General features: G+C 39.5%; 1 protein-coding gene and 1 non-coding gene across 3 annotated transcripts in view; one reads left to right on the forward strand and one right to left on the reverse strand.

Moving 5' to 3' along the window:
- Nucleotides 1–27,710, forward strand: part of VPS35L (VPS35 endosomal protein sorting factor like) — a 130,778-nt gene that overhangs the window by 60,833 nt on the left and 42,235 nt on the right. For both annotated transcript variants that reach the window (XM_059036954.2, XM_067012677.1), the window contains exons 15-23: nt 57–103; nt 1,124–1,235; nt 1,766–1,882; nt 4,478–4,531; nt 7,847–7,927; nt 18,226–18,288; nt 22,801–22,886; nt 24,375–24,455; nt 26,410–26,473. In XM_059036954.2, coding sequence (XP_058892937.1) covers nt 57–103; nt 1,124–1,235; nt 1,766–1,882; nt 4,478–4,531; nt 7,847–7,927; nt 18,226–18,288; nt 22,801–22,886; nt 24,375–24,455; nt 26,410–26,473 — 705 coding nt within the window. The remainder of the gene's footprint in view (nt 1–56; nt 104–1,123; nt 1,236–1,765; nt 1,883–4,477; nt 4,532–7,846; nt 7,928–18,225; nt 18,289–22,800; nt 22,887–24,374; nt 24,456–26,409; nt 26,474–27,710) is intronic.
- Nucleotides 6,923–6,995, reverse strand: TRNAG-ACC (transfer RNA glycine (anticodon ACC)). The gene has a single exon. It is a non-coding gene; the product is annotated as a tRNA-Gly (tRNA).

Below are 27,710 nucleotides of genomic sequence, written 5' to 3' on the forward strand. Positions count from 1 at the left end.
GAGAAGTGTTGCTTTAGATCCTCCAACTTGATGGTTTTTATTATTTTTTTGACTAGGCTCTGCTAACTGAAATGATGGAGAGATGTAAGAAACTAGGAAACAAGTAAGTATTTTGAAATTCATAAAGCCTGTGTTTGAAAATGGAGTTGGTTGCTTTTTTTTGAGGTTGGCATGCTTGCATGAGCAAGAGGGCCAACAGAGAAGCAGGATAACATGGAGGTAGAAATGCTGGAGTCCAGTTGCTTGGCTTCAGATCTTGGCCTCACTGTCTCTTCTTAGCTTTCTGACCTTGGGTCACTTACTTTGACTCCTCTGTGCCTCCATCTCCTCAGCTGTAAAATGGGTATAATAATAGTTCTTTCCCTATGGGGCTGTGATAAGTGATAAGGTCAGGATAAACTCAAATTCCTGTCTACCAAGCATAAGAGGTTTCTCCTCTGCTCTCCTTTTGGTGGCAGATGTGTGAGCAGCCTGGAGTGGGTTTTGTTCACCACGGTGTCCCTGGGTCCTAGAACAGTGCTTTTCATAAGAGATGTGGGGCCTCCCTGGTGGCGCAGTGGTTGAGAATCCGCCTGCCGATGCAGGGGACACGGGTTCGTGCCCCGGTCCGGGAGGATCCCGCATGCCGTGGAGCGGCTGGGCCCGTGAGCCATGGCCGCTGAGCCTGCACGTCCGGAGCCTGTGCTCCGCAAAGGGAGAGGCCACAGCAGTGAGAGGCCCGCGTAAAAAAAAAAAAAAGATGTGGATATATATTTGCAGCTTGGATCAATATTCTTACTTAATATTTAGTTTTATTTGTGCACTGAAGGCTCAGTTTTCTTCCATTTAAATGGATTTGATTACTTTCTTATTTACCTGTCCATCCATTGATCCATCTACCCATTCACTCATCCATCCACCCATCCATCCATTCTTCCAGTCAGTTAAATATTAAGTTCTGAATATGCATATAACACCAAGTTAGTCTCTAGAGGTTGCCTTTTTACTCCAGTCTTCTTATTTTTCCACCCTTACCATTAAAGGGCTGTCAGTCATCTTTCCCAACAACATACATCCTAAAATGAAAGCGACTTTCATTAAGGGGAAGCTCTGCTGACGTGGGGCATGTGTGTTTGTCTTTCAGCGCCTTGCTGTTGAATTCCGTAATGTCAGCTTTCCGGGCCGAGTTCATCGCCACGAGGTCCATGGATTTCATTGGCATGATTAAAGAGTGCGATGAGTCTGGTTTCCCCAAGGTAGGCTCTTGACTTAATGCTTAGCCAAGAACAAATAGGCAATGTTTGCCCAGTAGCTCCCCAGGGAGAGAGAGTTCGGAGTCAGAGGCAGTTCCAGCCAACGGGAAAACAAGCGGAGGCTCTGTTTCTGAAGAGTACGATGGAGAATGAGTTAGCAACTGGGGTTGTGAGACACTTGTAATTGCCACGAGTCAGGCCTCCTTGAGTCCTAAATCTGTCAAATTAGCTCACTATGAAATATTTAGGAAGAACTTTGGTCTTACATCCTTAAAACTATATCTTCACTCCTTATTTATGAAAACCTTTGTCCAGGAGAATCTTATGGCCCACAGGTTGGACCAGTACACAGAGCCAGCTCTCTGTTTTGAGCTTCTCAGTCTAACTTGCACAGGTCTGTGGTAGAACTTCAGAAAACGGTCGTTGGAAGATTAACCTCAAGACAGGCCAACTATTACACCCTTTTCCTTTATTGCCTCAAGTTACTCTGATTGTACATCTCCAGAATCGTAATGGTTTGCTCTATTTCTTAGCATCTTCTTTTTCGCTCACTGGGGTTAAACTTGGCCTTGGCTGATCCTCCTGAGAGTGATCGACTTCAGATTCTCAATGAAGCTTGGAAAGTTATCACTAAATTGAAGAATCCACAGGTGGGTGACCATTTAGACCTTGTATTGACTGCTTTTTGTCCAAGTTATGCAGTATACTCTTTCTTTTAAAAAATTTCTCTTTCAACTAATCATCATTTTTTAAAAGAAATCTACTTTTAATTGTATTATTTGTTAATCTGTAATGGAGAACTTATAGCTTTAAAGATGTATTTCTTTGATTTTTGTATCCCTATCATGTCTTATTCTTGAGGCCTTAAGATGCACCAAAAGTGTAAAATTATAAATACTTGAAACTTTGATAGACCTGTAGCTTTGCAAAGAGCATTCGAAGTACAGCAGTCTGTAGCACAGTTGACCTTTGAACAGCATGGGTTTGAGCTGTGCAGATGCACTTATACATAGAATTTTTTTTAATAGTAAATACTATACAGCCTACGGTTGGTTGAATCCACACAAGTGGAACCTCAAATACGGAGGAGTCGTGGATACAGAGGGCTGACTATAAGTTATATGCGGATTTTTGACTGCGTGGAGGATCGGTGCCCCTAACCCCTGCGTTTTTTAAGGGTCAAGTTGTATTTGGATTTGAAAAAACCAGTTTATTGAGATATTCCTAAATTGAAGATCAGTAGTCAAGCCAGTGATTAGCAAAAGGGAATTCCAGTTTCCTTCCCTTGACTGGACAGCTGAAGCCTCTTTCTCCCCCTACTTCTGACACAGGAAGTCTTGGGAAGATGGACCAACTGATGTTAGTTTCTGTAATGCATGTAGTGCTGGTCATCATGTTGTAGGTTTGGGCTTTATGCCGAAAGGACAGTGTGCCAGCAATTTATGTGGCTGCCACTAGGGAAATGCTATTGGCTGTCTTTGTGGCCAAACTTCACCACACCCTGCACTGTTCCTCTCCTACTAGCAGCATGTCCTTGTTCATTTAGTTTGTTGTAACAGAATATGATAGATCATGTGGCTTATGTACAATAGAAATTTATTTCTCACATTTCTGGAGGCTGGAAGTACAAGATCAGGTGGCCAGCATGGTTGGGTTCTCGTGAGGACCCTCTTCTAGGTTGCAGCCTGCCAGCTTCTCCTCACATCGCAGAAAGAGGGAAAGAGACCTCTCTAGGGTCCCTTTTATAAGGGCACTAATTCCAATCGGGGTCTCCACCCTCATGACCTAACCACTGCCAAAGGCCTCACCTCCTAATACCATCACATCAAGGGCTAGGATTTCAACATATGCGTTTTGGGGGGATACAAACATTCAGACCATAACACAGAGAATAAGTGAATATGTGGCATTTGATATGATCATTTATTGAGAAGGAAATATTAAAGTGAGCCCAGTTATAAACCCCTTGCTAATCACCACACTTGTGATAGTGTATTAAGAACAGTATAATTAAGAAAAATTAGAAACTTTTTTACAAAATCGTATACCTATGTTAAGTTCAGCAAAATTCTCACTAAACTCTAGCCGTTGAAATTCTCTATTTAACTCTGATTGCCTAATGAAAACAGCTTATTTAGGATATTTAAGTCAAAAACCTCTGGGCCTCTGGTGCCTGTATTTCAGTGCTTCAGAGCAACCTTGCATGAAAAGCTAATAATAACAGTTTTCTCCAGTCTTTAACTTCACACTCTCCTCGTTAAGTCCACCTTAGCATTCCTGTTAGACTTTAGAATGTTCCTGGCTTTTCTTGTGTGAATGAGATAACCGTTTTCTTCCCTCCCCATTTTTTCTTTCTTTTCCTTGAAGTGTCAGAACAGAAAAGGTATACTTGCAGACTCTGTTTTTCCATGACAATTTTTCCCATGTGCATATTTTCTGGGGCAGACAGCCTTACCAAGTTGGTCATTGCCATTTCCGTAGCCATCTCATTGTCTCTTCTACTTGAATCTAACACCTCCTTTCCTACCTAAAACCTTTTTTTTTTTTTTTTTTTTTTTGTGGTACGCGGCCTCTCACTGTTGTGGCCTCTCCCATTGCAGAGCACAGGCTCCGGACGCGCAGGCTCAGTGGCCATGGCTCACGGGCCCAGCCGCTCCGCGGCATGTGGGATCGGGGCACGAACCCGTGTCCCCTGCATTGGCAGGCGGATTCTCAACCACTGCGCCACCAGGGAAGCCCCCTTTGTGCTTTCTTAACCTTTTTACAACTTATATGCGTCACCCCTCTCTAGGACAAACGGTTTGTTTTTAAAGTCAGGAGGCCTGTTTTTTCTCAGAACATTCAAAAGTCACATCGTAAACACTACTTGAATTTTCAGTGAGATCTGTGGTCATTGTCTCCACTGAGGTGTGATGAGGTCTCCCCACTGTTATCTCCGCTGCCCTTTGGTTCTTCACATTCTCCAGGCATGGCAGAGCTTCCCAGATTTCTGTCTTGACCCAAGTAGCAATTCTGGAATGACAGTCTGATAAGTTTCAGGAAACTTATGTTTTCTCATGTCACCTCTCAGGGTAAAATCTGTCAGTGGGCCAGAGTTTTCCGTACATGAACCACTCTTGAAATCCCCATCACTTACCAACTCTTAGTTTTCAAAGCCCTTGAAGGGATTTGTACACTATGAGCTTTTGCCATAAAGTCAATCGTGGCATTCTTATTGTAAAGACATTTTTACTTTTTCTTTGTAGGACTACATTAATTGTGCCGAAGTGTGGGTAGAGTACACCTGCAAACATTTCACGGTATGTGTGCTGTGGTATTGTTTTTGAAAGAATTACTATATATTTTTTTTCATGTTCGTAATTGTGAATAAGTCTAGCTTAGACATTTAGGTATTTTATGATGGTAATTATTCCTAATTTATGAAAGTTGCATCCTTTATGGTGTAGTGTGATGGAGCATTAATATGTGACCTATAACAAAAGTGTTCCACACTCACGGGTAAGTTTGGGAAATGCTGCATTATACAAAGTTAAGCAGGTTTTTTTTCACCATAATACACCTTAGATCCTTATTGTTAAAGTATATTGGGACTTTCCATGGGAGTCTACTCAGCAGCGTTTTCCAAACATATTTGATTTGCATGTAATTTAATTTTCTTCTAAGCAAACAAAGATACTTCTTTTCCTAGGCCCAAACTAGAACCCCAGTTAGGGAAATACTGGTCTTGTCAATGAGCAGAGAGTTTTTTTTTGATCAGAGACTTTAGAAGCATGTAGAAGTGGTTTCAAATCCTGTTGCCAGGTGTTTATTTTAATCAATCAACTTTAAAAAAAATCGAAGTTTAGCCTACATGAAGAAAAGCATATATATCATAAGTTTGCTGTATAATGAATCTTTACAAAATACACCCATGGAATCATGGTCCAGATCAAGAAACAGGAAATAACTCCCCACCCCACCCTGAAGCCCCCCATACTCTCCTCCCAGTCATAGCCTTGGAAGTTGAAGGTAGGCACCATCTGGTCTCTAACTCCAGAAATGGGTTTTGCCTTGTTTTGAGCATTATGTAAATGTTGGTCTGTTAATTTTCTTTCTTTTGTCCAATTTTTGTTTTATTATGGAAACTTCAAACATATGATCTCCCTTGTACATATCACCCAGAAATGATCAACTTATGACAGATCTTTTTTCGTGTCCTTACCTTTTCTCCCCACCCTTGGATTATTTTGAAGCACAGCTCAATCACCGTGTTTCACCGTCAGTATCTCTGCACATATCTCTAAAATAGAATTCACTTCTCTGAAACAAAATCTCAAAACATTATCGTAACTAATAAAATTAATAATGTTTTAATACCATTAAAATCGATAAATTTTCAGATTTCCCCAATTGTCGCATAAGTTTTTTACAGTTTATTTGTTCAGTCAGGATTCAAATAGGGTCTATACGTTGTAAAATCTTTAGAGTTGTCTATTTGTTGAAGAAATTGGGTCCTTTGTCCTGTAGAGTTTCCCAGGCTCGATTGGCCAGATGTATGCCTGTGGTGGTGATTAAACATGCTCTTCTGCCTCCAGTATTTCCTATAAATCAGCAGTTCTGGAGACAGGAGACTTCATCAGCTTCAGATCTGACTTTTTGGCACCCTGGGTGCTGGCATGGTGCTTCTCCTGGGAGGCTCATGGTATCTGGTTGTCTCTCCGTGATGTGAGTGACCACTGAAGTGCGTTCATCTCATGGTTTATCACGGGTTGCAAAATGGTGGTATTCGAAGTTATCATTTCTCCTTTATTTGTTAGCTAGAATACTTGCATGAAGAGAACCTCTTTGCTGCACGTATTTGGTTACCCCGAGGTACAGTTTGTACAGAAAAGGCAAGATGCTCATTTTTGTCCCTGTTACTTACTAGTTTTTAGAGTAAAGAGTCAATTCCCCAGCATCCCCAAAGGTGACCAGTGAGTAGTAGTTGCTGTTGGTATCTGTAGGAACTCACTAATTGAACCATATTTGATATGTATCAATCATTGCAATTGTAATATTCTTACTGACGCTCAATTGTCCCATTTTTGTCCAGTGGGTGCTTTTTCAGGTTGGCTTCTGAGTCCTGACACATTCTTTGTAGTCTTTGATGCCTTCCTTGCTTTCTGTTATAAGATGCTCCAGCCTCCCTTGTATTTTTCTTTTTTTTTTTTTTTTGCGGTACGCGGGCTGTTGTGGCCTCTCCCGTTGCAGAGCACAGGCTCCGGACGCGCAGGCTCAGCGGCCATGGCTCACGGGCCCAGCCGCTCAGCGGTATGTGGGATCTTCCCGGACCAGGGCACGAACCAGTGTCCCCTGCATCGGCAGGCGGACTCTCAACCACTGCGCCACCAGGGAAGCCCTCCCTTGTATTTTTCTTATCTTAGATTTGGAATCAGCTCTTTCTCCAAGAAGCTTTGGTTCCTTTTAGTGCCATTGTCAGATTTTTTTTTTTTTAGCTCTGTGACCCTGGCTAAGCCGCTTAGCCACTTAACTTTTCATGGGGATAATGATGTCCATGATGGGGAGTTGTTTTTTAAAAAGTATTTATTTATTTATGATGGGAAGGTTTTTTTAAAAAATTTAATTATTTATTATGTATGTATTTATTTATTTGGATGCACCCGGTCTTAGTTGCGGCATGCAGGATCTTTGTTGTGGCATCTGGAATCTAGTTCCCTGACCAGGGATTGAACCCAGGCCCTCTGCATTGGTAGCACGGAGTCTTAACCACTGGACCACCAGGGAAGTCCGCGTGCTGGGAAGTTTAATGAGCATTCAGTGAGAGAGTACATAATGGCAACTATTTAGATAGTGTGCTATGTGCCAGGCACTTGACCTGTAAGCTGCACAGCTTCATAGTGACCTTGCCAGGAAGTTTCACTGTTCCAGTTATATAGACCAGGGTTCAGCACACTTTTTCTGTAGAAGTCCACTTTTTTCTGTATTTGAGGCTTTGTGGACCATATGATCTCTGTTACAAGTGCCCAACTCTGCCACTTTATCATGAAAGCAGCCGTAGACCATACAGGAGTGAGCATGCCTGTGTTCTAGTAAACCTTATTTATGCATGCTGAAATTTGAATCTCATATAATTTTCATTGTCACCAAATATTATTATTCTTTTGGTTTGAATGTAAAAATCATTCTTGGCGCCTGGACTGGATGAAAATAGGTGCTGGGCTGGTTGGCTGACCCCTGATACAGCTGACAAAAGGGAAGTGGGCATTGGGTCACCCAGCTTGTAAGTGTTGTCTGTGCTCTTCCCACAATGCTTCACTGCTCTCTGCAGTGCCTGGGGAGGGGCCCGGGACTGGCAGGCAGAAAGTGGCCCGTTGGATTTGCACCAGCACTCAGAGAAAACTGGGACAGGAACCTTTGAGAACCATGTTTTAGTCCTGACTTGGTGCAGACATAGCCATCTTTAGGGCTGCGGTATGGGTGGGATTTCCCCCCTTACATTATTTTCAGCAGAGTAGTTGAAACTACTTCCTGGAAAGTGTGTGCTATATTCTGAAAATGTTAGTTCTTTCTATCAGAAAAATGGTCAGTGACTACCATTCAGTGTCTAATACAGGTCTGATTTTTTTCCCACTTAGAAACGAGAGGTGAATACTGTTTTGGCGGATGTCATCAAGCACATGACTCCAGATCGTGCATTTGAAGACTCCTACCCTCAGGTGACAGATTTTCGTTTCTCATTTCCACACCGTAAGGACTTTTATTCTGTTGAATTGAATAGGTATGTTGCATGGGTCAGGCTGTAAAATCAGATGATCCTGGGTTTGAATCCTGGCTTTGCCATGTCTTAGCCATGTGGCCTCTAATCAGTTACTTAGTCTTGTTGTGCCTCAGTTTTCTCACTGTAAAATGGCGATAATAATGGTCCTCCTCAGAACGGTGGTGAGGATTCAGTGAGGTGTGATGTGAAAAGCCCTGTACAGCTGCTTGGCACCAGTAAGTAAGATGCCTATGTCTTTCGGTTAAGCTAACTTTTTATTTGGAAATAAATTCAAACTTTATTGGAGAGTTAAAAGAATAGCTCAGAGAACTCCCATTATTTTTTTACCCAGATTCCATGTTTTAAGAGATTCCATGTTTACTTTATCATTATCATCATGTGTGTACATACACACACACACACACAGACATATATATTCATACATACGTATGTACATTTTTTTAAAAACAGTTGAGGATAAATTGCATACATCATGCCACTTTTCCCTCTAAAGAGTTCAGTGAGTATTTCCTAAGAACAAGGACATTCTCCTTTATAACCACAGTTTAGTTATCAACATCAGGGAATTTAATGTTAATATATTACTTTTACCTATCCCACAGTCCGTATTCCAGTTTTGTCAGTGGACTCAATGTCCTTAGTAGCAGATTTTTTTCCCCTCTAGTACAGAATCCAGCTCAGGATCACTTACTATAAAGTAACTTCAGAGCTACTTAAGATTTTATTTTTTATTTAATAACATGATGTTCTGGCACTTACTGCCTATGATCAAGTGATTTCTGGGCTCACTTAGTATAAGAAAATTAGTTACATATTCTTTTTTTTTTTAAATAAATTTATTTATTTAGTTAGTTAGTTTTGGCTGTGTTGGGTCTTTGTTGCTGCACGTGGGCTTTCTCCAGTTGCGGCGAGCAGGGGCTACTCTTCGTTGTGGTGCGTGGGTTTCTCATTGCGGTGGCTTCTCTTGTTGTGGAACACGGACTCTAGGTGCGCGGGCTTCAGTAGTTGTGGCACGTGGGCTCCGGTAGTTGTGGCTCGCAGGCTCTAGAGCACAGGCTCAGCAGTTGTGGCGCACGGGCTTAGTTGCTCTGCGGCATGTGGGATCTTCCTGGACCAGGGCTCGAACCCGTGTCCCCTGCATTGGCAGGTGGATTCTCAACCACTGCACCACCTGGGAAGCCCTAGTTACATATTCCTGTATAAATTTTAGAATTCTTACATTTTACTAATTTAAGAATTTTTCACCATTTGCCAATTAAAATGGTTCATCATTACAATTTATATAGCAGCCACTAACTATCTGACATTTTTCTAGATGGAATGAAAAAAATACAGTCACACACAGCAGGCTCTTGGTCAATATTGCAGGGTAAATAAAATGTGTAGAGAAGATGGGTCATACCCTTGTGGGTGGTCAAGGTCTTGGCCTTATATGAAGACTGATGTGCAGAATTTTACTTGGGGAATTTTCAGTAAGGCCTTGACCGCTAGTGACCCAATCAATTGAAAACTTTAAGTAACATAATAATTTTAATGCAGTCCATTCCTAAGTGACAAGGGAACTATACTATACTGTAATTCTGTCATATCTAAGAGCAGCTTATAAAAGATGACCCGGCGTCAGCCTGCATTCCAGACAGCCACCCATATTGGTTGTGAGCCCTTGGTCTTAAGTGAGGGCCACATCAAGAAAATAAAACTGCGGGGATCTGTGAAGAATTAGGTTACTCCAGTTCTAGGATAGGGAAGATATAAGGTGAGCCTGGAACATTTTCTTGTGCCAGGAAGTAAGGAAGTACTGCTGGGGGCACATGAAATGGGCACAGGAGCAGCTTGGAAGGGGCTATCACAGGCCCCAATTTGAGCATCAAAAGAAATAAATACAGTGATGGATTATAATCCACTGAGTAAAATAGGAATCCAGGAGTCAGCCCTTAAGACGAATAGATAAATAAATAAATAGATGAGGGGAAAGGTGGACAGGGGTGCCATTTGAGAAATGTGGAAGAAATGGTAGAGTTGAAAAAAATCACCATTTGCAGCCATCACAGTAAAGACAAGAATCATCAGTCTTCAGGCAAGAATCATCAATGGATGCTAAATCTGGGGGGGAATGTTTGATGAGGAGCAGGACATTTTCGTATCTCTTCCCATAGAATGAGTATTAATTCCAAGGGGAAAAATAGTGACTCTACAGTGGAGAATTTGGACAGTCATTGACGGGCTAATCAAAATCCTTATCACTATTGAGGAGCAAGTGGATATCGTGTGCCTGCAGATATGGTACCCCCCCAAAACAGGAAAGACACAGCATCATCTATGTAGCATTCCAGTAGAGTATGCATGATTGAATCTAATCATGAGGTAACATTAGTCACGCCCAAATTGAGGAGTATGCTATAAAGTAATTGGCTTGTAAAAAAAAATCTTTGCCATCAGTGACAAAGAAGGTTAAGGAACTGTTCCAAATTAACACAGACATGAAAACAAAACGCAATGCATGATCCTGAACTGAGTCCTGTACTAAAGAGAGGAAAAAGTAATGCTGTAAAGAATGTACTGAGACAGTTTGACAAGATTGGAATACAAATGATAAAGTATTAAAATTATACCAGTGTTAACTTTCCTGAATTTGATAACAACAGAGTAGAAATGTCAGAGAATATGACTATTCTTAGGAAATACAAATGAAGTGGTAAGGGGTGAGGGACATGATACATTCAATCTACTTTTACATGGTTCAGGAAAAATATAATATGTCTTTTTACAGAGAGAGGACAATGAAACAAATTTGGCAAAATACTAAAAATTGATGACTTTGTGTAAAGAGAATATGGGAGTTTTCTGTACCGTTTTTTCAATGTTTCTGCAAGTTTGAAATTATTTCACAGTAAAAAAGTTGGCAACACACAATCAACACATATTTTTAAAGTTCTGCCATTGGATCGATGGATAGGTGAGGAGATAAATATAGCAAAATGTTAGCCCTTGTAGCATCTAAGTGGTGAGTAAATGGATGTTTGTTATTTATTCATTGAATTTTCTTACGTATCAGCATTTCATAATGAAACGTTGAAGGGAAAAATACCATCTTTTAAAACCAGGAAAAGCATTATTTGTAAGTGTACTTAAATATTTAAAAAAATTTCCTGTTCTACAGGGATTAGTTGCAGTGGATAAGGTTTCAGGAACTATTTTAACTAGACAGTATTGCAGTATCTTTGAATGCTCTGCCTTGGGGCATTGTCATGACATTTTGAAGTCCTTTTGCTTGCTGACCTAGTAAACTGCTTAATTATGAAATGGGGTGTGTACCTCTTAATATTCCATATTTTGGACATGAGCCATTTCCTTTGCAGATGATTTAAACAGTGATGTTTTTATTATAAACAAAGTACTTGTCAGTAAATTTTCCTTTCTTGACAGCAACCAGGGATAGGGGTTTATTTTTTTATTTCTTTTAAACATCTTTATTGCAGTATAATTGTTTACAATGTTGTGTTAGCTTCTGCTGTATAACAAACTGAATCAGCTATACATATACATATATCCCCTCCCTCTTGTGTCTCCCTCCAACCCTCCCTATCCCACTCCTCTAGGTGGTAACAGAGCACAGAGCTGATCTCCCTGTGCTATGCGGCTGCTTCCCACTAGCTATCTGTTTTACATTTGGTAGTGTATATATGTCAGTGCTGCTCTCTCACTTCGTCCCAGCTTCGCCTTCCCCCCTGTGTCCTCAAGTCCATTCTCTACGTCTGCATCTTTATTTCTGTCCTGCCCCTATGTTCTTCAGAACCTTTTTTTCTTATATTCCATATATGTGTTAGCATACGGTATTTGTTTTTCTCTTTCTGATTTACTTCACTCTGTATGACAGACTCTGGGTCCATCCACCTCACTACAAATAACTCAATTTCATTTCTTTTTATGGCTGAGTAATATTCCATTGTATATATGTACCACATCTTCTTTATCCATTCACCTGTCGATGGACACTTAGGTTGCTTCCATGTCCTGGCTATTGTAAATAGTGCTGCAATGAACATTGTGGTACATGACTCTTTTGAATCATGGTTTTCTTGGTATATGCCCAGTAGTGGGATTGCTGGATCGTATGGTAGTTCTATTTTTAGTTTTTTCAGGAACCCCCATACTGTTCTCCATAGTGGCTGTATCAATTTACATTCCCACCAGCAGTGCAGGAGGGTTCCCTTTTCGCCACACCCTCTCCAGCATTAATTGTTTCTAGATTTTTTGATGATGGCCATTCTGACCTGTGTGAGGTGATACCTCATTGTAGTTTTGATTTGCATTTCTCTGATGATTAGTGATGTTGAGCATCCTTTCACGTATTTCTTGGCAATCTGTATATCTTCTTTGGAGAAACGTCTGCTTAGGTGTTCTGCCCATTTTTGGATTGGGTTGTTTGTTTTTTTGATACTGAGCTACATGAGCTGCTTACATATTTTGGAGATTAATCCTTTGTCAGTTGCTTTGTTTGCAAATATTTCCTCCCATTCTGAGGGTTGTCTTTTCGTCTTGTTTATGGTTTCCTTTGCTGTGCAAAAGCTTTTAAGTTTCATTAGGTCCCATTTGTTTATTTTTGTTTTTATTTCCATTTCTCTAAGAAGTGGGTCAAAAAGGACCTTGCTGTGATTTATGTCATAGAGTGTTCTGCTTGTGTTTTCCGCTAAAGGTTTTATAGTGTCTGGCCTTACATTTAGGTCTTTGAGTTCTTTTTTTTTTTTTTGGCAGTACGCGGGCCTCTCACTGTTGTGGCCTGTCCTGTTGTGGAGTACAGGCTCCAGATGCACAGGCTCAGTGACCAGGGCTCACGGGCCTAGCCGCTCCACGGCATGTGGGATCTTCCCGGACTGGGGCACGAACCCGTACCCCCTGCATCGGCAGGCAGACTCTCAACCACTGCGCGACCAGGGATGTCCTTGAGTTCATTTTTGTGTATGGTGTTAGGAAGTGTTCTAATTTCATTCTTTTACAAGTAGCTGTGCAGTTTTCCCAGCACCACTTACTGAAGAGGCTCTCTTTTCTTCTTTGTATATTCTTGCCTCCTTTATCAAAGGTAAGGTGACCATATGTGCGTGGGTTTATCTCTGGGCTTTCTATCCTGTTCCATTGATCTATATTTCTGTTCTTGTGCCAGTACCATACTGTCTTGATTACTGTAGCTTTGTAGTATAGTCTGAAGTCAGGGAGCCTGATTCCTCTAGCTCCATTTTTCTTTTTCAAGATTGCTTTGGCTATTAGGGTCTTTTGTGTTTCCATACAAATTGTGAAATTTTTTTTTGTTCAAGTTCTGTGAAAAATGCCATTTGTAGTTTGATAGGGATTGCATTGAATGTGTAGATTGCTTTGGGTAGTAGAGTCATTTTCACAATGTTGATTTTTCCAGTCCAAGAACATGGTATATCTCTCCATCTGTTTGTATCATCTTTAAGTTCTTTCATCAGTGTCTTATAGTTTTCTGCATACAGGTCTTTAGCCTCCTTAGGTAGGTTGATTCCTAGGTATTTTATTCTTTTTGTTGCAGTGGTAAATGGGAGTGTTTCCTTAATTTCTCTTTCAGATTTTTCATCATTCGTGTATAGGAATGCAAGAAATTTCTGTGCATTAATTTTGTATCCTGCTACTTTACCAAATTCATTGAATAGCTCTAGTAGTTTTCTGGTGGCATCTTTAGGAGTCTGTATGTATAGTGTCATGTCATCTGCAAACAGTGACAGTTTTACTTCTTCTTTTCTGAGCTGGATTCCTTTTACTTCTTTTTCTTCTCTGATTGCTGTGGCTACAACTTCCAAAACTATGTTGAATAATAGTGGTGAGAGAGAGGAACCTTGTCTTGTTCCTGATCTTAGTGGAAATGGTTTCAGTTTTTCACCATTGAGAACGTTGGCTGTGGGTTTGTCATATGTGGCCTTTATTATGTTGAGGTAAGTTCCCTCTATGCCTACTTTCTGGAGAGTTTTTATCATAAATGGGTGTTGAATTTTTTCAAAAGCTTTTCCTGCATCTATTGAGATTATCATATGGTTTTTATCCTTCAATTTGTTAATATGGTGTATCACATTGATTGGTTTGCATATATTGGAGAATCCTTGCATTCTTGGGATAAACCCCACTTGATCATGGTGTATGATCCTTTTAATGTGCTGTTGGATTCTGTTTGCTAGTATTTTGTTGAGGATTTTTGCGTTTGTGTTCATCAGTGATATTGGCCTGTAGTTTTCTTTCTTTGTGACATCTTTGTCTGGTTTTGGTATCAGGGTGATGGTGGCCTCATAGAATGAGTTTGGGAGTGTCCCTCCTCTGCTAGGATAGGTGTTAGCTCTTCTCTAAATCTTTGATAGAATTCACCCATGAATCCATCTGGTCCTGGGCTTTTGTTTGTTGGGAGATTTTTAATCACAGTTTCAATTTCAGCACTTGTGATTGGTCTGTTTGTATTTTCTGTTTCTTCATGGTTCAGTCCTGGAAGGTTGTACTTTTCTAAGAATTTGTCCATTTCTTCCAGGTTGTCCATTTTATTGTCATATAGTTGCTTGTAGTAATCTCTCATGATCCTTCGTATTTCTGCAGTGTCAGTTGTTACTTCTCCTTTTTCATTTCTAATTCTCTTGATTTGAGTCTTCTCCCTTTTTTCTTGATGAGTCCGGCTAATGGTTTATCTATTTTGTTTATTTTCTCAAAGAACCAGCTTTTAGTTTTATTGATCTTTACTATTGTTTCCTTCATTTCTTTTTTATTTATTTCTGATCTTTATGAATTCTTTCCTTCTGCTAACTTTGGGGGTTTTTTGTTCTTCTTTCTCTAATTGCTTTAGGTATAAGGTTAGGTTGTTTACTTGAGATGTTTCTTCTTGAGGTAGGATTGTATTGCCATAAGCTTCCCTCTTAGAACTGCTTTTGCTGCATCCCATAGGTTTTGGGTCATCGTGTTTTCATTGTCATTTGTTTCTACATATTTTTTGACTTCCTCTTTGATTTCTTCAGTGATCTCTTGGTTATTTAGTAGTGTATAATGTTTAGCCTCCATGTGTTTATAGTTTTTATGTTTTTTTTTCCTGTAATTGATATCTAGTCTCATAGCATTGTGGTTGGAAAAGATACTTGATACAATATCAATTTTCTTAAATTTATCAAGGCTTGATTTGTGACCCAAGATATTATCTATCCTGGAGAATGTTCCATGAGCACTTGAGAAGAAAGTGTATTCTGTTGTTTGTGGGTGGAATTTCCTGTAAATATCAATTAAGTCCATCTTGTTTAATGTGTCATTTAAAGCTTGTGTTTCCTTATTTATTTTCATTTTGGATGATCTGTCCATTGGTGAAAGTGGGGTGTTAAAGTCCCCTACTATTATTGTGTTACTGTCGATTTCCCCTTGTATGGCTGTTAGCATTTGCCTTATGTATTGAAGTGCTCCTATGTTGTGTGCATAAATATTTACAATTGTTACATCTTCTTCTTGGATTGGTCCCTTGATCATTATGTGATGTCCTTCTTTGTCTCTTGTAATAGTCTTTATTTTAAAGTCTATTTTGTCTGATATGGGAGTTTGTACTCCAGTTTTCTTTTGATTTCCATGTGCATGGAATCTTTTTCCATCCCCTTACTTTCAGTCTCTATGTGTCCCTAGGTCTGAAGTGGGTCTCTTGTAGACAGCATATATACAGGTCTTGTTTTTGTATGCATTCAGCCAGTCTATGTCTTTTGCTTGGAGCATTTAATCTATTTACATTTAAGGTAATTATCAATATGTATGTTCCTATTACCATTTTCTTAATTGTTTTGGGTTTGTTATGGTAGGTCTTTTCCTTCTCTTGTGTTTCCTGCCTAGAGACGTTCCTTTAGCATTTGTTGTAAAGCTGGTTTGGTGGTGCTGAATTCTCTTAGCTTTTGCTTGTCTGTAAAGGTTTTAATTTCTGCGTGAGATCCTTGCTGGGTAGAGTAATCTTGGTTGTAGGTTTTTCCCTTTCATCACTTTAAATATGTCCTGCCACTCCCTCTGGCTTGCAGAATTTCTGCTGAAAGATCAGCTGTTAACCTTATGGGGATTCTGTCTTATGTTATTTGTTGCTTTTCCCTTACTGCTTTTATTTTTATTTTTTTAATTTTAATTTTTATTTTTTAAAGAAAAAAAAAAAACACCATGATTTCCTTGTGAGGAGAATTCTTAGTCCCTTACTGCTTTTAATATGTTTTCTTTGTATTTAACTTTTGATAGTTTGATTAATATGTGTCTTGGCATGTTTCTCCTTGGATTTATCCTGTATGGGACTCTCTGTGCTTCCTGGACTTGAATGACTATTTCCTTTCCCATATTAAGGAAGTTTTCAACTATAATCTCTTCAAATATTTTCTCAATCCCTTTCTTTTTCTCTTCTTCTTCTGGGACCCCTATAATTCGAATGTTGGTGTGTTTAATGTCCCAGAGGTCTCTGAGACTGTCCTCAATGCTTTTCATTCTTTTTTCTTTACTCTGCTCTGTCATAGTTATTTCCACTATTTTATCTTCCAGGTCACTTATCTGTTCTTCTGCCTCAGTTATTCTGCTATTGATTCCTTCTAGAGAATTTTAAATTTCATTTATTGTGTTGTTCATCATTGTTTGTTTGCTCTTTAGTTCTTCTCAGTCCTTGTTAAACCTTTCTTGTATTTTCTCCATTCTGTTTCCAAGATTTTGGATCATCTTTACTATCATTACTTTGAATTCTTTTTCAGGTAGACTGTCTATTTCCTCTTCATTTGTTTGGTGTGGTGGGTTTTTACATTGCTCCTACATCTGCTACATATTTCTCTGTCTTCTCATTTTGCTTAACTTACTGTGTTCGGGTTCTCCTTTTCGCAGGCCGCAGTTTCGTAGTTCCTGTTATTTTTGGTGTCTGCTCCCAGTGGGTAAGGTTGGTTCAGTGGGTTGTGTATGCTTCCTGGTGGTGGGGACTGGTGCCTGTGTTCTGGTGGATGAGGCTGGATCTTGTCTTTCTGGTGGGCAGGACCACGTTTGGTGGTGTGTTTTGGGGTGTCTATGAACTTATTATGATTTTAGGCAGCCTGTCTGCTAATGGGTGGAGTGTGTTCCTATCTTGCTCGTTGTTTGGCGCAGGGTGTCCAGCACTGTAGCTTGCTGGTTGTTGAGTGGAGCTGGGTCTAAGCGTTGAGATGGAGATCTCTGGGAGAGCTTTCGCCTTTTGATATCACGTGGAGCCGGGAGGTCTCTGGTGGTCTAATGTCCTGAACTCGGCTCTGCCATCTCAGAGGCTCAGGCCGGACCCCCAGCCAGAACACCAAGACCCTGTGAGACACACGGCTTCAGTCCTGGGAAGCTTCTCAATGGCAGTAGTTTTGCTGGTGATCCACATAGGGCTGGTCCTTGCAATGTCTGAAGCAAGGCCTAGAGTGACACCCCATTGTGTGTGGCTGTCGGCAGGTAGGACATGGGGGTAGGCTTCGCTTCTGGCTGCGGTTTATATTTTATTTAGAGAAAGTGCCTCCTTGGTTCTCCCATGCCAAGGCACTGTGAACTGGACTCTGTGCCTGTCAGGGTGAAGGGTGGTGGACATCAGTACCTGGCCATCTAGGACAGACCTCACAGACTGTGCCACCATCCTCGGGTAATGCCAAGGCCTTTCACTCCACTGACAAACTCAGTCCAGTGCGTCTCCACTGAAGTAGTCAAAAAACACAAGACCACCATGGGCTAGAATAGGGATCTGTAAACCACGGCCCATGTAGCCCACAACCTGTTGTGAATAAAGTTTTATCGGAACCCAGCCATACCCCTCTGTTTACACATTGTCAATGACTGCTTTCCAGCTACAACAGCAGAGTTGAGTAGTTGTGGTGACTGTATGGCCCTGTATAGAAAACGTTTGCCCACCTCTTGAATATTCATACCTGATTTGAACAGAGAGCTTTGAAGGGCAGGCATTGCTTTAAACACTGTAAGCAAACCATCCCATTTAATCCTCACAATGAGCGAGATACTACTTTGCTCTCCAATTTTACAGAAGAGAAGACTGAGGCCAAGTTGTTTCTCCAAGACTGGAGTATGATGGGCAAACTCAGATTGAGACTAGGTTTAACCTAACCCAGTAATTCCCTGTTCCTTGTGTAATCCAGGTTTCCCTTATTGTAACTGTGATTTCAAACTATGGGCAGGGTTGCCTTTTTAAAAATATCAAAGTTTTATTAAAGATGTGTTTTTCATTTTGTTTTGCAGCTTCAGTCAATAATTAAGAAAGTAATTGCACACTTCCATGATTTCTCAGTTCTTTTTTCAGTGGTAAGTAACTTTCCTTAACTATCTTTGGAAATTTGTATCTGACTCAGAGGTTCCTTTAGTGTCTCAGTAATTTTTTCATGGTGTCCTAGACCAAGAGAAGTACTTAACAGTTCTGTTTTTTATTAAAAAAAAAAAAAACTAGTAAGGTTTAAACAATTTAAATATTTATGTCATGACAACTTAAGCAGCACTTGAGAATATAATACACATAGACTGATAGAAAAGTATTGTCTTTATTTCATTCATTACTTACTGTGGGATATGTGTACCTACTGGGTATCACACAACTTCTCAAACCTTGGAATCAAATTGGATATCCTCTTCCTCATTGATTTTCGCATGGTACCTGCTTTTTATCATACAATCTAATGTTGAAACTATGATATACATCAAGCTAATAGTTGTCTCAGTGTCTGACAGAGTTGAAATTTATTATATTTCCCTCAAAAATTTTAAATATCCTGTGACCCCCTTCTCATTTGCTGCAGTGCCCTGGTCACATACCAATCTAGGTGATTCTCTGTGTAGTAACACTCTCTGCCCTGCCTTCAACTTTCCTTTTCCCTCTTCCTGCTTCTGTTTCCAGTAAGCTTTTGTTTATTTAATAATAAAGGCTGTTATTTATTGGACTTTTGCCATGCCCCAAGCACTGTGCTAGAACTTTTTTTTTCTTTAATTTTTATTGAAATATAGTTGATTTACAATGTTGTGTTAGTTTCGAGTGTACAGTAAGGTGATTCAGTTATATGTATATATATATATATTCTTTTTTTACATTCTCTTCCATTATAGGTTATTATAAGATACTGAGTATAGTTCCCTGTGCTATACAGTAGGTCCTTGTTGGCTATCTATTTTATATATAGTAGTGTGTATATTTTAATCCTAAACTCCTCTAATTTATCTCTCTCACTTACTCCCCTTTGGTAACCATAAGTTTCTATGTCTGTGAGTCTATTTCTGTTTTGTAAATAAGTTCATTTGTATCCTTTTCTTAGATTCTACATACAAGCAGTATCCTATGATATTTGTCTTTCTCTGTCTGGCTTACTTCACTTAGTATGGTAATCTCTAGGTCCATCCACGTTGTTGCAAATGTTATTATTTCATTCTTTTTTATGGCTGAGTAATATTCCTGTGTGTGTGTGTGTGTGTGTACACATATATACATACACACCACATCTTATTTATCCATTCATCTGTCAATGGACACTTAGGTTGCTTCCACATCTTGGCTGTTGTAGATAGTGCTGCTATTGGGGTGCATATATCTTTTCGAATTATGTTTTTCTCCAGATATATGCCCAGGAGTGGAATTGCTGGATCATATGGTAGCTCTGTTTTTAGTTTTTTAAGGAACCCCCATACTCTTCTCCATAGTGTCTGTATCAATTTACATTCCCACCAGCACTGTAGGAGGGTTCCTTTTTCTTCACACCCTCTCCAGCATTTATTATTTGTAGACTTTATGATTATGGCCATTCTTTTGGGTGTGAGGTGATACATCATTGTAGTTTTGATTTGCATTTCTCTAATAATTAACAATGTTGAGCATCTTTTCATGTGCCTTTTGGCCATCTGTACATGTTCTTTGGAGAAATGTCATTTTAGATCTTCTGTTTATTTTTTGATTGGGTTGATTTTTTGATACTGAGCTGTATGAGTTGTTCTGTATATTTTGGAGATTAATCCCTTGTTAGTCACATCATTTGCAAATATTCTCTCCCATTCTGTAGGCTGTCTTTTTGTTTTGTTTATTGTTTCCTTTGCTATGCAAAAGCTTTTTAAGTTTAATTAGGTTCCATTTGTTTATTTTTGTTTTTTATTTCCATTACTCTAGAAGACAGATCCAAAAAGATATTGTTGCAATTTATGACAAAGAGTGTCTTGCCTACATTTTCCTCCAGAAGTGTTATAGTATCTGGTCTTTCGTTTAGGTCTTTAATCTCTTTTGAGTTTATTTTTGTGTATGGTGTTAGAGAATGTTCTAATTTCATTCTTTTGCATGTAGCTGTCCAGTTTTCCCAGCACCACTTATTGAAGAGACTGTCTTTTTTCCATTGTATATCCTTGCCTCCTTTTTTGTAGATTAACTGACCATATGTGTATGGGTTTATCTCTGGGCCTTCTATCCTGTTCCATTGATCTGTATTTCGGTTTTTGTGCCAGTACCATACTGACTTGATTACTGTAGCTTTGTAGTATAGTCTGAAGTCAGGGAGCCTGATTCCTCCAGTTCCATTTTTCTTTCTCAAGATTGCTTTGGATATTCGGGTCTTTTGTATTTCCATACAAATTAAAAAATTTTTTTTAGTTCTGTGAAAAATGCAGTTGGTAATTTGATAAGATTTGCATTGAATCTGTAGGTTTCCTTGGATAATATAGTTGTTTTGACAACATTGATTCTTCCAATCCAAGAACATGGTATATATCTTTCCATTTGTTTGTGTCTTTTTTTTTTTTTTTTTTTTTTTTTTTGCTGTACGCGGGCCTCTCACTGTTGTGGCCTCTCCTGTTGCGGAGCACAGGCTCCAGTTGGGCAGGCTCAGTGGCCATGGCTCGCAGGCCCAGCGGCCATGGCTCGCAGGCCCAGCTGCTCCGTGGCATGTGGTATCTTCCTTGACTGGGGCACAAACCCATGTCCCCTGCATCTGCAGGTGGACTCTCAACCACTGCTCCACCAGGGAAGCCCTGTGTCATTTTTTATTTCTTTCATCAGCATCTTAAAGTTTTTGGAGTACAGGTCTTTTGCCTTCTTAGGTAAGTTTATTCCTAGGCATTTTATTCTTTTTGATGCAATGATAAATGGGATTGTTGCCTTAGTTTCTCTTTCTGACCTTTCATTGTTAGTGTATAGAAATGCAACAGATCCCTATGTATTAATTTTGTATCCTGCAACTTTACCGATTTCATTGATGAGCAAGCTCTAGTAGTTTTCCAGTAGTGTCTTTGGGGTTTTCTATGTATAGTATCATGTCATCTGTAAACAGTGACAGTGTTACTTCTTCTTTTCCAATTTGGGTTCCTTTTGTTTCTTTTCCTTCTCTGATTGCTATGGCTAGGACTTCCAAAACTATGTTGAATAAAAGTGCTGAGAGTGGACATCCTTGTCTTGTTCCTGATCTTAGAGGAAATGCTTTCAGCTTTTTGCCATTGAGTATGATGTTAGCTGTGGGTTTGTCATATGTGGCATTTATTATGTTGAGGTAGGTCCCCTCTATACCCACTTTCTGGAGAGTTTTTATCATAAATGGATGTTGAATTTTATCAAAAGCTTTTTCTGCATCTATCGAGATGATCATAGTGGTTTTTATTCTTCAATTTATTAATGTGGTGTATCACACTGATTGACTCGTGGATATTGAAAAATCCTTGCATCCTTGGGATAATGATCCCATTTGTTCATGGTGTTTGATCTTTTTAATGTACTGTTGGATTCAGTTTGCTAGTATTCAATATTTTGTTGAGGATTTTTGCATCTATGTTCATCGGTGATATTGGCCTGTAATTTTCTTTTTGATGGTATCTTTGTCTGATTTTGGTATCAGGGTGATGGTGGCCTCATAGAATGAGTTAATTTTTTGGAATAGTTTATTAACTCCTCTCTAAATGTTTGATAGAATTTGCCTGTGAAGCCATCTGATCCTGGACTTTTATTTGTTGGGAGTTTCTTAATCATAGATCAATTTTAATACTTGTAATTGGTCTGTTTTATATTTTCTATTTCTTACTGGTTCACTCTTGGGAGATTGTACCTTTCTAATAATTTTTCCATTTCTTCTAGATTGTCTGTTTTGTTGGCATATAGTTGCTTGTAGTAGTCTCTTACAGTTCTTTGTATTACTGGGTATCAGTTGTTACTTCTTTTTCATGTCTAATTTTACTGATTTGGGCCCTCTCCCATTTTTTCTTGATGAGTCTGGCTAAAGGTTTATCAATTTTGTTTATCTTTTCAAAGAACCAGCTTTTAGTTTTGTTGATCTTTTCTATGGACTTTACATGGATTTCCTCAGATCATTTTCAGAACACCACTGGGAAGGCAGGAGTAGTAAAGAGTCCCACTTTACAGATGAGGAAACGGATGCTGGAAGAGGTGGAGTAACTTGCTTAAGGTCACACAGCCACTGAATGAGGGGTCAGGTTGCAGAAGCTGCTCTGAACAACTCTGACTCTTCTTTCTCTGTTCCTCTATACAGTCATTAAAAGATTGAAGCCCCCTTTGCCTTCTGCTACCAAGAAGAGCTTATGCTCATCTAAAGGTTGTGCAGATGATTCGCCAAAATGTTAACTGGTCCGAGCCCTGGTCCTTGGGCATGTGCAATTTGTTTTAATAGTAATAGTTTTAAAATCCTCAGAGTTCTCTCCTTGCTTTCATGTGAGTCCTGATCAGATCTGCCTCAGAAAGATGAACAACTCGTCCTCCCTTTTGCCCTTCAAAGAAAAAGTAACCCACAAATTCCTGCCAGTAACTTGTGTAAATTGCAGGTAGAGTGCTTTTATTATCTTTTTTAGGAAAAATTTCTGCCATTTCTGGACATGTTCCAAAAAGAGAGTGTGCGGGTGGAGGTTTGCAAATGCATCATGGAAGTTTTTATCAAGTAAGTGTAACATGATGTAATCAGAAGCTTCAATTCCTGCTGCCCTTGTAAAACCTGTTGATAAGAAATCAATTTATGTATTTTGAGGGCCTGTGGTGTAGTGATATATTTATACGTAAAATAACATTGAGAGAAAAACCACATTAAAAAGAGCAGTCATGATAAAAGTTTATAATTAGCTTAAGAAGACAAAGTAATAAATGTTAACAGAGCCTGACCATCACCCATGTCTCACTCCTGTGATTTGGGAAGGAGCAATCTATTGATGTACTATTTAGGAAGTGTCATTTTAAAAGATAAAGTCATTCTTCTCAAGATACCAGAGGTAGAAAGGTTTCTATCTTTGGTGTGTAGATTTGTGATCAGTTTTCAACTTAGTTCCTTTCATTATATTGATTAAATCTGTTTTCCCAAAACTGCCTACTGCTGATGGTACATGAAATACTTTCAGGTGGTACATGGAAGAGAGATTTTTATTTTAAAACGTGTATTTTTTTTAAAGTATGTTAGATAATATATAACTAGTTTAATCAGTGACTTCAAATGTATTATTCTTTAGGACAAGGTTAAGTTAAAAGTTCAAGTCCCTTTAAATATTAAGTATGTAAATATGATTAAAAAATATGTTAAGATGGAACTCAAGTAATCAGAGTTTGGAAAATTGAGTTAGAAGTTGCTGGAATGTATGTTTTAAGCTTTCCTTGTATTACCTTTCTAGAAGGTTAATTACATATGCTTGCAACAAGTATACCTACTTTACTTACATAAAGATTTGTTGGGACTTCCCTGGTGGTCCAGTGGGTAAGATTCCGTGCTTCCAATTTAGGGGACCCAGGTTCAATACCTGGTCGGGGAACTAGATCCCATGTGCTGCAACTAAAGATCCCAAATGACGCAGTGAAGATCCTGTGTGCCACAACTAAGATCCGATGCAGCCTGATTGATAGATAGATAAATAAATAAATAAATATTTTTAAAAAGAGAGAGAGAGAGACTCCATGCCTCCACTGTAGGGGGTGTAGGTTCCATCCCTGCTTGGGGAACTAAGATCCCATATGGCACGTGGTGCGGCCAAAAATAAAAAAGATTTGTTATAAGAGCGTGTCCTTTTATGTTATTTGAGAAACCAAATTAATAATTTTGCCTGGCACTTAACACAGTTAGGGACAGGTTGTTGGACAGCTTTAGAAGTTCAAGAAACATGGTAAGAAAACAGATTTGCCCTTTGCCTGGCTTAGGAAATGTATCCGTTTTACCATGATTTTGTAGTTAGGAGAAGTTATGATATGTTAGAAGAGCAAACTTGTTATTTAAAGGAGAATTAAGAGAAAACTAGGTCATTGCCCATTGCTGATGATCTGGGCCATGTTAAATGCCAACCAGATAATTTACTGCTTCTCACATATGTATCATAGATGAGAACTAAATCTGTGCTTTCTGTGGTCTCAGTGGACATGGCTTTTACTGTTATCTCTAAATGTCTTCTAGGCATCAGCAAGAGCCCACTAAGGACCCTGTCATTCTGAACGCCCTTCTGCACGTTTGCAAGACCATGCATGACTCTGTGAAGTAAGCCATGTTTAAGGCTGAAACGAGCCTGGATTGGGTCTTAATGCCACATAATAGTACATTAGGGAATTACTGCTTTAAGCTGCCACTGGGAATAATATTATTTTATGGGGTCTATTAAGATACATGTTAACAAGGACATTCCAGTCCAAGGGAGAAGGGAGGCTGAGCTGAGGGTAACCTTCCTGAGAAAATGAGATGGCAGATGTTTTTACAAAGGGATTTCTGTTGGGAGGAAAAGGCTGGTTTCATCCAAGTGAACTCATACTCCATGTCTCCTGGAGATTTCTGAGAGCAGCAGATAGTATAATAATGAGTTCACTCATCCAGTAACATAGCCGTTAAGTTTTTTCTCAATATTAGCCAATTTTTAAAAATTCAAATAAAATTGCTTATATTCTTTACATGAAGGACTTTAGTTTGTTGAGTATACTTGAGGGTCAGACCTACCCATGGGCCTTACTTTTGGGTCAAAAGCCAAATTATCTCCTCTGCTTTCTAGTTTTGTCTTATCTTTTTTTTCTTTTTTATTACATGTTTCCATTTGACTGTGCTTGAGGCAGTTCCTGCTTATTTGTGGCAGAAATTTTGGTCCCCAAAGGATTTTTAAACACAGCAGCTTGATTCACAGGAAAATGTTACAAGAAATGAGAAAATTGTTTTGGAACTTAACCATCAACAAAGATGAATTGTATTTCTTTTTTTTTTTCCCCCTGAATTTTAGAATCTTTATTTCATGACTTTGTGCTTTCAGCTTCACAAGTAGTTTTCAAAATTAAAATATCCAGACTTTTTATAATAAATGGAACTGATAGACTTTAGTTGCACAAAAATAGAAATAAAGACACAAAAAACATTTAGAAAGGTACTTGTATTAGTAGGACATTGGTTTTTGGCCTAAGCGAAATAGAAGATGTATTTCTGTTACGGGAAGTGTGAAGCCAAAAGGTGGTGGTGGGGTAGCTCTGCTCTAGAACATCATCCAGGAGCCCAAGTTTCTTGTCTTACTGCTCTGCTATCCCTCCGGGGTGTTGTCCTTGCTTCCTGGTGGAGGTGCCTTACCTCAGCTGTGTCTGTGTTGCAGCCTGCAGGCATTGGAGGACAGCACCCTCCTTGTAGGGACACAACTTGGGAGGCTCATACATCACTCGCATTCACATCCCATTGTCCAGAATTGTCATGTGACTACTCGTAGCTACAGAGGAGTTTGGGAAATGTAGTCTCCAAGAATGAAGGGGACACTGCATATTGGAGGACAGTATGTAGTCTTTGCCAATACAGACTTGTTTTCCCTTAGAACAAACCAATAAACAGGAGCCTTGGTCTTTGGCTCTTAAAGTTTTTTAAAATAAATTTGGAGAACTCTTTATAAACCTTTACATGTATTATCAAAGCTATAAGGACTTGACATTTTTTCATTTATATTTATATTAAATTTGCTATTAAACAGTAGCACCTGAGATCTGTGACTTAATTTAAGCTGCATCTCCAAAGTAAGGTAGATTGATGGATGGAGAGAGTGATGGAGAGTTATATGATAAAGCAAATATTGTAAAATGATAATAGTAGGGTGTATTGGTGTTCACTGTATAATTTCAACTTTGCTATATGTTTAAACTTTTTATAGTAAAATTTTGAATGAAATTTCTCTGAAATACAAAATTTGAAGTTGGACCTGCCTATCCAAATTCCAAAGAAGAGAGTTACCTTCTCTTTTGCTGTTAATAAATATATCTTGAGAACAGCATCTTTGAGAGAAATTAGAAACACATTTAAATTATGTTAATTTAGATTACATATTTTCATCAAAAGAAACACATACATGGAAGTTTTTTAAATCTAGAAAATGCAAAATGTTCTTACCTGTTAGGTTGCTTACTTCTAATACTTTTTTTCCCTTTGGAAACTTTCATTTATCATCTCAATGTTAATTATGTACAATTATTGATTTTAGTGCACTCACTCTTGAGGATGAGAAAAGAATGCTGGCATATTTGATTAATGGATTTATAAAAATGGTAAGTATTGGGGAAGAAGTTTCAGTGTACTTGGAAATGTGATGTAATTGTTTATCCTTCCTCTGGTGAAAGCAGTTAACATTATGTTCCCTGGTGCTTTTCATTTTTATTGAGATAAGATGAAATTAGAAAACAACTTATATTAGCCAGCACTCCCCTGGGGGCAAGGAGAGCCAAGACAAACTGGCTTAAGGAAAAAATAAAAAGGGGAGGGTGGGCGGGGACTTGCTGGCTGATGTGACACAAAGTCCAGGAAGGGACCTCTCAGAAGGGCCATCTGGGCTTGGGGTCTCTGTGGTGGTGTCAGGACCTGCCATGTGTGTGTCTTTGGCTCGTGGCTCTTCACTCTTGGCGCCCTTCCCAGGCAGGCTCACTCCCCGTAAGAGCTCCGGGTTTCCATTCCTTCCAGCTCCGCAGCCCAGCCGGAAGGGCTCCAGCAGAAGTCCCGGGGCTGAGTCTCTTTGGATTCGTTTGGATCACCAGCTCATCTCTGAGCAAATGCTGCTTGAGAAAGAATGAACACGCTGATCGGCCAGGCTAGGGAGACAGGCATACCTGGGCAACCGAATCATGTGGACCAGGAGTGGGAGAAGGGGCTTCCTTTTTTTTTTCTTTTTAATAAAGCCAGTTTAGGGGCTTCCCTGCTGGCGCAGTGGTTGAGAATCCGCCTGCCGATGCAGGAGACACGGGTTCGTGCCCTGGTCCGGGAAGATCCCACATGCCGCGGAGCGACTAAGCCCGTGAGCCATGGCCGCTAGGCCTGCGCGTCCGGAGCCTGTGCTCCGCAACGGGAGAGGCCGCAGCAGTGAGAGGCCCGCATACCGCAAAAAAAAAAAAAAAAAAAAAAAAAACAAAATAAAGCCAGTTTAAATTTTTTCTTTTCTTTTTTTTTTTATTTATTTTGGCCATGCTGTGCGGCTTGTGGGATCTCAGTTCCCTGACCAGGGATGGAACCTGGGCCATGGCAGTGAAAGCCCAGAATCCTAAGCCCCAGGCCACCAGGGAACTCCCTGGAGAAGGGGCTTCCTGAAGCACCTGATGTGCTGCTCATCAGATGCTGGTGAAAACAATTTGGGGGTCAGGTCGGGGGGAGAAATGCCAAGTGTTCACTCTCCATGCATCCTAGTTACCAAGTGCTGTATAACAACTCACCCCAAACTTAGTGGCTTAAAATAACAGTGTTTTATTAATTCTTACAATTCTGTGGGTTGGCTGGATAACCAGGCCGCTCTGTATG

Source organism: Kogia breviceps, chromosome 14, assembly GCF_026419965.1.
Source record: "Kogia breviceps isolate mKogBre1 chromosome 14, mKogBre1 haplotype 1, whole genome shotgun sequence".
Classification (NCBI taxonomy): Eukaryota; Metazoa; Chordata; class Mammalia; order Artiodactyla; family Physeteridae; genus Kogia; species Kogia breviceps.